Source organism: Bombina bombina, chromosome 6, assembly GCF_027579735.1.
Source record: "Bombina bombina isolate aBomBom1 chromosome 6, aBomBom1.pri, whole genome shotgun sequence".
Classification (NCBI taxonomy): domain Eukaryota; kingdom Metazoa; phylum Chordata; class Amphibia; order Anura; family Bombinatoridae; genus Bombina; species Bombina bombina.
This window is the reverse complement of record NC_069504.1, coordinates 911867041-911879709: the sequence shown is the minus strand read 5'-3', so window position 1 is coordinate 911879709 and position 12669 is coordinate 911867041. Positions and strand designations below refer to the sequence as shown.

Below are 12669 nucleotides of genomic sequence, written 5' to 3'. Positions count from 1 at the left end.
CCATACGTCCATGTCTGTAATGCTGCCTGACTTAGACATATCACTGTTATCTACATCCTCTGTCAATGATGGTTGCGCATCACTCATTTCTTCCAACTGATGTGTCAATAACTCCTCTGACAGATCAAGTGAAGCGGCTGTGGTGCTAGTGTTGGTGGTGGCGGCAGGCGGGCAAGTGGCACTGGTCACTTAAGAGGTGCCCGCAGCTAAGCTGGAGGTGGATGGTGCGTCAAGGTTAGGAGCGGAAGCTGTAGAAGATTGGGTGTCCTGTGTTAGCCATTCAACTAGGTCCTCCTCAGAACTTTTCGCGTTCATGGCACGTGGCCTCTGAACACTGTGCATAGTTGTAGGGTCAAAGGGAATCACAGCACCACGTCCATGACGGCACCTGCGGGGTGGCCTGCCTCTGCCTGTCATTTTTTTAAAATGTACACTTACACTACTATTAAACAAAATATGAGTGGTGCCACTTGGCAAGTGGGCACAGTATACGCTGTGAGCCTGACACAAAAAAGCAGTCTGATGTTTCACAATCCAAAAAGTTTTTTTTTTAAATGTACACTTACACTAATATTAAACAAGATATAAGTGGTGGCACTGGGCAAGTGGGCACAGTATACGCTGTGAGCTGGACACAAAAAAGCAGACTGATGTTTCACAATCCAAAAAGTTTATTTTTTAAATATTTAAACTACTGTTACAACAAATATGAGTGGTGCCACTAACTTGGCAAGTGGGCCTGCTGGCAGGCAGGCAAATGCAATAAGATTACAATAGCAGACTGATTTTTCACAGTCCAAATTTTTTTTAATTTAAATATTTACACTACTGTTACAACAAATCTGATTGGTGGCACTAGTTGGCAAGTGGGCCTGGCACACACGCTGGCAGGCAGGCAACTTCAATTAGATTACACTAGCAGACTGATGTTTCACAGTCAAAAAAATTTTTTAAAAATATTTACACTACTGTTATAACAAATATGAGTGGTGGCACTAGTTGGCAAGTGGGCCTGGCACACAAGCTGGCAGGCAGGCAACTGCAATTAGATTACACTAGCTGAATGATGTTTCACAGTCAAAAAAGTTTTTTTTTTAAATATTTACACTACTGTTACAACAAATATGAGTGGTGCCACTAACTTGGCAAGTGGGCCTGGCACACATGCTGGCAGGCAGGCAACTTCAATTAGATTACAATAGCAGACTGATGTTTCACAGTCAAAAAAGTTTTTTATTAAATATTTACACTACTGTTATAACAAATATGAGTGGTGGCACTAACTTGGCAAGTGGGCCTGGCACACATGCTGGCAGGCAGGCAACTTCAATTAGATTACAATAGCAGACTGATGTTTCACAGTCAAAAAAGTTTTTTAATTAAATATTTACACTACTGTTATAACAAATATGAGTGGTGGCACTAGTTGGCAAGTGGGCCTGGCACACAAGCTGGCAGGCAGGCAGGCAACTGCAATTAGATTACACTAGCTGAATGATGTTTCACAGTCAAAAAAGTTTTTTTTAAAATATTTACACTACTGTTACAACAAATATGAGTGGTGCCACTAACTTGGCAAGTGGGCCTGGCACACATGCTGGCAGGCAGGCAACTTCAATTAGATTACAATAGCAGACTGATGTTTCACAGTCAAAAAAGTTTTTTTATTAAATATTTACACTACTGTTATAACAAATATGAGTGGTGGCACTAGTTGGCAAGTGGGCCTGGCACATACGCTGGCAGACAGGCAACTGCAATTAAATAACACTAGCAGACTGATGTAAACGTTTTTTTTTTAAAAAAGTTACACTAATGTTACACCAGATATGAGTAGTGGCACTGAGGATGAAAGTAGGCACAGTATATGCTGGGAGCCTGACACACAGGCTGGCACTAGTGGCAGGCTGGCCTGGCAACTGCAATTAAATAACACTAGCAGACTGATGTAAAAGTTTTTTTTTACAAAATTTAAACTAATGTTACACCAGATAGGAGTGGTGGCACTGAGGATGGAAGTAGGCACAGTATATGCTGGGAGCCTGACACACAGGCTGGCACTAGTGGTATGCTGGCCTGGCAACTAAAATTAAATAACAATAGCAGACTGATGTAAAAGTTTTTTTTTTTTTACATTTACACTAATGTTACACCAGATATAAGTGGTGGGAAACAGAGCAATTAGGCACAGTATATGCTGTGGGCCTGACACACAGGCCTGATGGAAAATGAAATTAGATTACACTAGCAAAATGATGTAAAAGTTTAAATTTACACTAATGTTCCCTTAGGCCCTTACACATGCTGGCACTAGTGGCACGCTGGCCTGGCAACTAAAATTAAATAACAATAGCAAACTGATGTAAAAGTAGTTTTTTTTTAAATTTACACTAATGTTCCCTTAGGCCCTTACACAGGCTGGCACTAGTGGCACGCTGGCCTGGCAACTAAAATTAAATAACAATAGCAGACTGATGTAAAAAGTTTTTTTTTTTATTTACACTAATGTTCCCTTAGGCCCTTACACAGGCTGGCACTCGTGGCACGCTGGCCTGGCAACTAAAATTAAATAACAATAGCAGACTGTTGTAAAAGTTTTTTTTTTTTTTTTTTTTTTTAAATTTACACTAATGTTCCCTTAGGCCCTTACACAGGCTGGCACTAGTGGCACGCTGGCCTGGCAACTAAAATTAAATAACAATAGCAGACTGATGTAAAAGTTTTGTTTTTTTTTTAAATTTACACTAATGTTCCCTTAGGCCCTTACACAGGCTGGCACTAGTGGCTCGCTGGCCTGGCAACTAAAATTAAATAACAATAGAGACTGATGTAAAAGGTTTTTTTTTTAAATTTACACTAATGTTCCCTTAGGCCCTTACACAGGCTGGCACTAGTGGCACGCTGGCCTGGCAACTAAAATTAAATAACAATAGCAGACTGATGTAAATGTTTTTTTTTTTTTTAAATTTACACTAATGTTCCCTTAGGCCCTTACACAGGCTGGCACTAGTGGCACGCTGGCCTGGCAACTAAAATTAAATAACACTAGCAGACTGATGTAAAAGTTTTTTTAAAAAAAATTTACACTAATGTTACACCAGATATAAGTGGTGGAAAACAGAGCTATTAATCACAGTATATGATGTGGGCCTGACACACAGGCCTGATGGAAAATGAAATTAGATTACACTAGCAAAATGATGTGAAAGTTTTTTTTTTTAATTTACACTAATGTTAACCAGATATCAGTGGTGGCACAGAATAATTAATCACAGTATATGCTGTGAGCCTCACACACAGGCTGACAGGCAGGCAAATGCAAATAAAATAAAATAAAAAAAAAAAAACGACTGAAGTTCTAGCCCTAAAAAGATGAGTCCTTCAGGACTGTAGTGGACACTGAATACACTAGCCTAGCTATCTATTTCCCTATAAAATCACCAGCAACAGCACTAAACCTCCTCTCAATAAGAATGCAGGATCGTAATGAATCTAAAATGGCTGCTGCCCAGGAGCTGGGAGGGTCTGGGAGGGAGGGGGCGGATCGAACATCGCATATGCGAACGCAAACAAGCTAAGATCACCGGGAACTGTTCTCCGGCGAACAGTTCGTGACATCACTAGTGCTAGGTAGTTCCAGGTATTAAAATCAACAAAATGACAAGGGTGCCCAAATGTATGCACCTGTCTTTTTTTATTACTTAAAAATAAAAAGATCATTTTCATCTATGTGAAGAACATTTGAATGTAAAATATTTATAGCTACCTTTGGATTTAGAGCTGAAGGTCTAACACAGTGTTGGGATATCACGTAATCGATAAGTGTTAGTTTTTTCTTCTTCAGCATGCTCCATTGAAGTCTGAGAGAAAAAGTTAGTGTGGTCATGACATTTGAAGTCCTGCTATTAGTTTGCATCAGGTTTTGCTCTTGAACTTTTGTGTCCACCCTGGAATTAGAGAAGGGAAACACCCTTGTTACTACCCTTGCATTGGAATAAGGATGTTTGTGGCAAATTTGAGACATCTAGTAGGTGTGATCAAATGGTTAGGGAAAGGACATTCTTGTTCAGGTTTAGATTCTCTGAGTGAAACTGTTACATGGTAAATAGGGTCAGGGAGCACAAACCAGCAAGAGCAATGATGGCTTTTATATAATAACAATGCAGGCAACACCAATGGCAGTTCAATGACGATAACACATTTATGAACTGCCTAGTCAAGGCTCAAGAACCACCCACTTCAGTTCACACCATGCTTAGCTCTACTCTTAATCCTACCCTGACTCCATCAGGTGCAACTATGCTCACAAACCTCCCTGACACAGTCCCCCAGTGTAAACTCTAGGACCACCCATGGTCACACATATTAAAATATTAGAAATTCAGATAAAATACCCACAAGGTGACAGTCTTTGCCCCTACCCTATTCGTCCCTCTTAACAAAGTCCTATGTGGGAATTAAAGTAATCACAGTAATTCCACTTTTTATCTCCCTTTTTAAAATTTTCCTGTCCCAAACCTTCCTATTTTGAGTATCATCTGCTAAATATCTTTAAAGGGATATGAAACAAAAAAACTTATTTTGTGAGTCAGACAGATCCTACTATTTTAAAAAAAGTTTCTGACTTACTATCTATTATCAAATTTGTTTTGTTCCCATTATATTCTGTGTTGAAGAGATAACAAGGTAGGCATCTGGAGACCAACATGGCAGGAAATAGTGCTGCCATAGTGCTGCCATCTAGTGGTCTTGCAAATGGATAACATTCTTGCAAAACTGCTGCCATATAGTGCTCCAAAAAATGGTCCGAGTCATATGCAAAAGTCCCTGCTTTTCAAAAAAGATCCAAAGGGAACAAAGAAAACTTGATAATAGAATTAAATTAGAAAGTTGTTTAAAATTGCAGGCTTTATCTGAATCATAAAATAAAAATGGTTAGTAGTCAGCGCCAGGAGAGCAAAGCACACAAACTCACTATAAAAAACGGCCAACTGGTACAGATGAATAAATAAATTATGGGGACATAGGAGCGCCAGCCAAAGGGGGTTTATGTGTGCTGGTGGAAAAGCTGGGCCCAAAGAGATTATCAATATGGGTGTATAATGGCCAAAAAACAACACATAGTACTGTAATACTAAAGAGCATAGAAATAACACATAGTACGTATGAAAAAAGAGGAAAAGAAGCGGTCCCGATATCCAAAATATGTAAAAGAAAAACAGCTTTATTATTCAAGTTAAAAGTTCAACATGGATCACACAGTAGTGATAGGTTTTACGCGTTTCGGCACAGTGCCGTACTCATAAACCTATATAAATGAGGTTTATGAGTACGGCACTGGGCCGAAACGCGTAAAACCTATCACTACTGTGTGATCCATGTTGAACTTTTAACTTGAATAATAAAGCTGTTTTTCTTTTTACATATTTTGGATATCGGGACCGCTTCTTTTCCTCTTTTTTCATATGTGCCTGCAAGGATTACAAGGAATCCTCCACAAGGTTCCCTTTACCCGCAAGTAGATACAGGCAACCCCCGGCGGACTCATTGATTCATTTGCTCCGGAGCTCCGGCTAAGCAGCAGGTACGAGCACTGTATTGGATTGGTTAACCGTTTCTCCATGTGACCCCGCATCTTGACCGCTATTGGCAGATTGGTTCTGTTCGTCAGAAACCCCAGAGGACAACAAAACCAGCGAGAAAGAGAGCTGCCTAATTGGAGTCACTGCAGGAGCAGTACGTTATCGGTGGCGGCCGTAAAGTTTTCATTCCTGCTGGGCATTGAACCACGAGTAGTTGGAGCATCTGGTAGCTTCATTTCCGCGTGTGTGGATACTCGTGAAATTCTACTACGGATAAGAGCGGGTGAGTCTTGACGCCTGAACATATAACTTATATAATATAACTTAAACAAGTTTTGCACGGACATTTAACCATTTAACCATTTGTGCTCGCTAGATTGTCTTTAATACCTATAACGCTTAAGCCTGAATAAATATTAGGGGCTGTGGACTGCCTTTTTCCATATATTATACGGCCATTCACGGGTAAACCACAGAAAAACTTTTGCTATTTTTCTTTAACACATAGTACGGTAATAATAACACATAATACTGTATTAATAAGGAACGAAGAAATAGGGTGAAAAATACAGACAATAAAGAATATATATAAACATATGTTGTATATAAAAACGGTTTTGATCCAAGGAATATATGGAACAAGATAGCTAAAACTATGTGGCAATCTAGCAAAGTTATTCACAATCTAGAGTAAAATGTTTAAAAGAAACGATGAAATACATATGTCAAACATATGACAAAATAAGGGTATAACAACAAAAAAAGAACAATAAAGAAATAAATTATATTAATGAATCTTAGCTCAGATAAAGGGACATCCCATATATAAAGCAACAATATAGTCCCAAAGTCTATACAGTCACAAGGAGTCACAAAGAGTAAGAAAATCCAGTGGAGGTCCAATGAGGAAGGATCCAGAGAAGACAGAGGAAAATACTTTTATCCAGGGTAGGAAAAGCTTTTATCCAAAACTTCTGGTTCCTATTTGTATATGGTGAGTACTTTTCCTTTTAGTTTAGCTAGATTTTTTTATTTTTGTACATCTGTTTGTTTTTTCTTCAACAGGTACCTTTAGATGCTCTTACCCTGAACCAGAAGTTTTGGATAAAAGATTTTCCTCCCCTGGATAAAAGTATTTTCCTCTCTCTTCTCTGGATCCTTCCACATTATACCTCACTGGATTTTCTTACTCTTTGTGACTCCTTGTGACTGTATAGACTTTGGGACTATATTGTTGCTTTATATAAGGGACGTCCCTTTATCTAAGCTCATTAATATCATTTACTTCTTTATTGTTCTTTTGTTGTTATACCCTTATTATGTTTGACATATGTTTTTTACCGTTGCTTTTAAACATTTTAAAAGCAACGTTTTAGCTATCTTGTTCCATATATTCCTTGGATTAAAACCGTTTTTATATACAACATATGTTTTTATATATTCTTTATTCTCTGTATTTTTCTGATTAATACAGTATTATGTGTTATTAATACATTTCTATGTGTTATTTCTACGCTCTTTAGTATTACAGTACTATGTGTTGTTTTTTGGCCATTTTACACCCATAATGATGATCTCTTTGAGCCCAGCTTTTCCACCAGCACACTTAGGCCCCCTTTGGGTGGCGCTCCTATGTCCCCATAATTTATTTACTTTATATGAATCATGTAAGAAAAAATGTGGGTTTCATATCCCTTTAAGATACCCATAATACTACGGGGTAAATTTATTCACTGTAGTGAATCATGTCTGCCCAGTATCGCTAAATTTAACATTGCTCAAGCATTTCTTATGAAATGCTTTTGCAATGCCGCCCCTGCACATTTGCAGCCAATTGGTCACTAGCAGGGGGTGGCAGACCAATTAAGGAGCAACGGTCTTACAATCGCTGCATGAAACCTTGGCCGTAGAAAGCAGCATCCCCTGCTTGATAAATATACCCCTACATATTTTGTTAGTATATAATTTGTGGCATTTGCATTGCTTACATCTGCTGCCTTGCATCTGTATAAAGAAAATGGCTTGTATTTAATTAGTGGGTTCTAAAACTGTGATGCTTTTTGCAATGTAATGTACATTTTGCTTGCAAAAAAAAAAAAAAAGAATATATATATAAATATATATATATATATATATAAATAAAAGGCACTGATCAAGAGTTCAGAACATGAAAGCTGCACAATTATAATGAAAACCCAGAGTTTCTGCACACCTGCTGAGCCTGATGGAGAACTCTGCAGTTCTAGGGCATTTATAATATATAAAACCCATTAATCCAATTAAACATATACTGCTGAATGGATTTTTTCTCTCATATTATTTTTTTCCAGCTCTTATGCTCTTTCATAAAGGTAATAATATGAGTAGCTTTAATTAAACTCTATTTTCTGATAAAAATATACATTTATTGTATTTTAAATTTAAATGATGTTTAATACAACATGACATATGTATTTTGCTGAACAGATTCGTTATTGCATGCAATCTGTGAATGTCTGACTCATTCTCAATCAATAATTGGCGCTTTACTTCTGTGAAAAAAAATAATCAGCAACACTTTATTGTTGTATTTTTTCTATTATTTTGCCAAAGAAAACGTATTGACTAGGAGTGAAGGGGATGTAAGATGGTGAAATTGAGAGATACATACAGTGTGAAAGCTCCTGTCAAGAAAATTAAGGAAACCACAAAGATGGCCTTTTAAATAGTCCACTTCAATGCACTAGAATGCAAGGATTTATTTCCATCAATAAAGCATATAGCGGAATAAGGCTCAAGAGGTGAAAGTATCTCTTGACCGTAAATGAATGCTAAAGAGTATGTGCCAGATGAATTAATGTGGTTTTTTTGTTTTTAACAAGGTCACTTCTAATATGCAACAAAGAATTAAATAAAATTGTTAATTTAAGGTTGTGTAGAAGTGTATGTTTTCCTTTATGAGGAAATCAAGCTTAGTGTTTTTTTGCCTGGAATACCTTGCAAAATTGAGTAGACCATGTTGCAGATCTATTGAGTATTGGATCATTTGTACTTGGGGGAAAAATAAAAGATCTGACCTGGAAGTGGGTTACAATATGTATTTAGTGGATTGGGCTGGATTAAATTGACTGTAGACACCAATTTTCATATAACTGCATGGAATAGACACTACTATAAACAAGAATATGCACAGATACTGATATAAAAATCCAGTATAAAACATTTTACAAACATTCAGCTAGATTACGAGTTTTGAGCGCTATAGGGATTTTAGCGACCACCACAAAAGCGACGTTATTTCACCTCCCTATAGCACTGGTATTACATGTTTTAAAAAAGCATGCTTGTGCGGGCGAAATGGTTGCATTGAGCTCCATACCGCATCGAAAACAAGCGATACTTTGACGTGCTCCTACATAATGTTATTAACTCCTAATCTGCCACCCCCAACATCCCCGCCACCTATATAAAACTATTAACCCCTAATCTGCTGCTCCCGATGTTGCCGCCACTATACTAAAGTTATTAACCCCTAAACCTCTGGCCTCCCACATCACTACCACTAAAAAATTAATTAACCCCTAAACCTAACCATAACCCTAACGTAACCCTAACCCTAACGTAACCCTAAGCCTAACCCTAACACCCACTAACTTTAACATAATAAAAATATAGCTAATTAAATTTACAATTATTAACTAAATAAACCTATTAACCCCTAAACCGCCAGACCCCCCACATTGCAACAAGATAAATTAAACTATATTAACCCCTAAACCTAACCCTAAACCTAACCCTAACCCCTCCTAACTTTAACATAATTAAAATAGAGCTAAACTAAAATTAGAATTATTAACTAAATAATACGTTTTTAAAACTAAATACATACTTACCTGTGAAATAAAACCTAAGCTAGCTACAATATAACTAATAGTTACATTGGTGCTAGATTAGGATTTATTTTTATTGCACAGGTAAATTTGTATTTATTTTAACTAGGTAGACTAGTTAGTAAATAGTTATTAATTATTTACTAACTACCTAGTTAAAATAAATACAAACTTACCTGTGAAATAAAACCTAACTTGCCTTACACTAAACACTAAAATTACTAAAAAATAAAAATAACTAAATTATATAAAAAACAAACACTAAATTACAAAAAATAAGAAACAAATTATCAAAAAAGAATTACACCTAATCTAATAGCCCTATCAAAATAAAAAAACAAAAAACAAAAAAAAAACCAAGCCTACAATAAACTACCAATGGCCCTTAAAAGGGCCTTTTGTGGGGCATTGCCCCAAATAAATCAGCTCTTTTACCTGTAAAAAAAATACAAACACCCCCCCCAACAGTAAAACCCAACTGCCTCACAACCAACCCCCCCAAATAAAACAACTATCTAAAAAAACCTAAGCTCCCCATTGCCCTGAAAAGGGCATGTGTATGGGCATTGCCCTTAAAAGGGCATTTAGCTCTTTTACATGCCCAGACCCTAAACTAAAAATAAAACCCACCCAAAAAAACCCTTAAAAAACCTAACACTAACCCCGATGATCCACTTACAGTTCTTGAAGTCCCGCTTGAAGGATCCATCCAGCCAGCGAAGTCATCATCCATGCGGCAAGAAGTCTTCATCCAGGCTGCCTCTTCTATCTTCATCCATCCGTCGAAGTCCTCATCCAGGCAGCAAGAAGTCTTCATTAAAACGGCATCTTCTATCTTCATCCATCCGGCGCGGAGCGGGCCATTCTGAAGACATCTGGCGCAGAGCATCCTCTTTATACCGTTGCCGCCGTAAACTGGAACTTCAATGCAAGTGACACCATCCAAGATGGCGTCCCTTGCATTCCTATTGGCTGAAAAATTTCAATCAACCAATAGGATTAGAGCTGCTAAAATCCTATTGGCTATTCCAATTAGCCAATAGGATTGAGCTCTCATCCTATTGGCTGTTCCAGTCAGCCAAAAGGATGAGAGCTCAATCCTATTGGCTGATTGGAACAGCCAAAAGGATTTTAGCAGCTCTAATCCTATTGGCTGATTGGAACAACCAATAGGATTTTGCAGCTCTAATCTAAGCCAATAGGAATGCAAAGGATGCCATCTTTGATTGAAGTTCCAGTTTACGGCGACGACCGTATGAAGATTTTGCTCCGCGCCGGATGTCTTCAGGATGGACCCTCTCTGCACCAGACGGATGAAGATACAAGATGCTGTCTGGATGAAGACTTCTTGCCGCCTGGATGAGGACTTCACCGGATGGATGAAGGCCACCTGGATGAAGACTTCTTGCCGCATGGATGATGACTTCGCTCGCTGGATCCTTCAAGTGGGACTTCAAGAACTGTAAGTGGATCATCAGGGGGTTAGTGTTTGTTTTTTTTAAGAGTTTTTTGGGCGTGTTTTATTTTTAATTTAGGGTCTGGGCATATAAAAGAGCTAAATGCCCATTTAAGTGCAATGCCCATACAAATGCCCTTTTCAGGGCAATGGGGAGCTTAGGCTTAGGTTTTATTTAGATAGTTATTTTATTTGGGGCGGTTGGTTGTGGGGGTGGTGGGTTTTACTGTTGGGGGTGTTTGTATTTTTTTACAGGTGAAAGAGCTGATTTCTTTGGGGCAATGCCCCACAAAAAGGCCCTTTTAAGGGCCATTGGTAGTTTATTGTAGGCTAGGTTTTTTTTTTATTTTGGAGGACTTTTATTATAGTGGTGATGATGTCGGGGAGCCGCAAAATAGGGGTTATAACATTTCAATAGTGGTGGCGATTTACGGAACGGCAGATTAGGGGTTAATACATTTATTATAGTGTTTGCGAAGTGGGAGGGCCTCGGTTTAGGGGTTAATAGATAGTTTATGGGTGTTAGTGTACTTTTTAACACTTTAGTTATGAGTTTTATGCTACAGCTTTGTAAAGTAAAACTCATAACTACTGACTTTAGATGACGGTACGGATCTTGTCAGTATGGGGTATACCGCTCACTTTTTGGCCTCCCAGGCAAACTCGTAATACCGGCGCTATGGGAGTCCCATTGACAAGACTTGTAATAGCAACGTTAGGGAAAAAGCAGTGTTATGGGTCATAACGCTGCTTTTTCACTCATAACGTCAAAGTCGTAATATAGCTGTTACTTAGTTTAGAACTGTTGATAAGTTTAGGCTGGGACACCCACTGAAAGGGGCTGGAAAAGCAGGAAAAGCAGACACTCCCCCATCCCTGTCCCCTGCATATGAAAAGACCCTTTACACAACCAGTAGTCTGTAGACATCTGTATACATCTAAAACTTTTAGGGCTTGGTTAAGAGCAAAACTATACATTTTTACAAAAATACTCCCAGATGGGCTTTATAAATGGATCATCTACAAAACACTTAGGCAAAGAAAAATGTAGTGTATAATGTTTCTTTAAGGTTCTTATGTAATACAATGTAACAGTACATAATATAGGATGCAGTGTTAGTTCAATGCAGCAGTCAATATTAGGTCTGGGCTGTTGCTAAGCAGCTGTAATATTGTGTTATGTAACAAACCTACATCTATTGAGTGTGGGTCAAATGAGCTCTTTCTAATTGTTTAATATAAAAACTAATCATAAATTATACATTACTGTGAATACAAATATAAAATATAATACACAATATTGTATTAAATTTCAAAACATCGCTGCTTCTTTTTCATCAATAGTTTAATTTCTGATAATATTTTCCAGCACTACTTGACCTGTTTCAGCGGTACGATCGCTATACCATTCCTTCTAGCCAATGCACTCTGTGTTGGGAATGACCAGTATACTGTGAGCCAACTAATTGGAACAATATTCACTTGTGTGGGAATAACTACATTAATCCAAACAACAGTTGGTGTCAGGTATGTTTTATTCTTTTATTTATGTTTTATATTTCTGTTTCTACATTATTTTCCCTGTAATGTAGTTTTTCATGTGCATAATAAGAAATGTTACCCATAGGAAGCCAATTCAGCTTCTTGCATATTGTCAGTATGAGGCTGATTGCTTGTGCTGCAATGCGAGACTGGTAAAGCACTCAGAACTAGAGTTATATTAAGAAAAGAATCTAGAATATAAATCATCTATAATAAAATA

The 12669-nt window shown here is 37.7% G+C and overlaps 1 protein-coding gene across 1 annotated transcript in view; it reads left to right on the top strand.

The window, feature by feature from the left end:
- Positions 1-12669, top strand: part of SLC23A1 (solute carrier family 23 member 1) — a 604245-nt gene that overhangs the window by 221196 nt on the left and 370380 nt on the right. The window contains exon 4 of the mRNA XM_053718546.1: positions 12277-12434. Within this exon, the coding sequence (XP_053574521.1) occupies positions 12277-12434 (158 nt within the window). The remainder of the gene's footprint in view (positions 1-12276; positions 12435-12669) is intronic.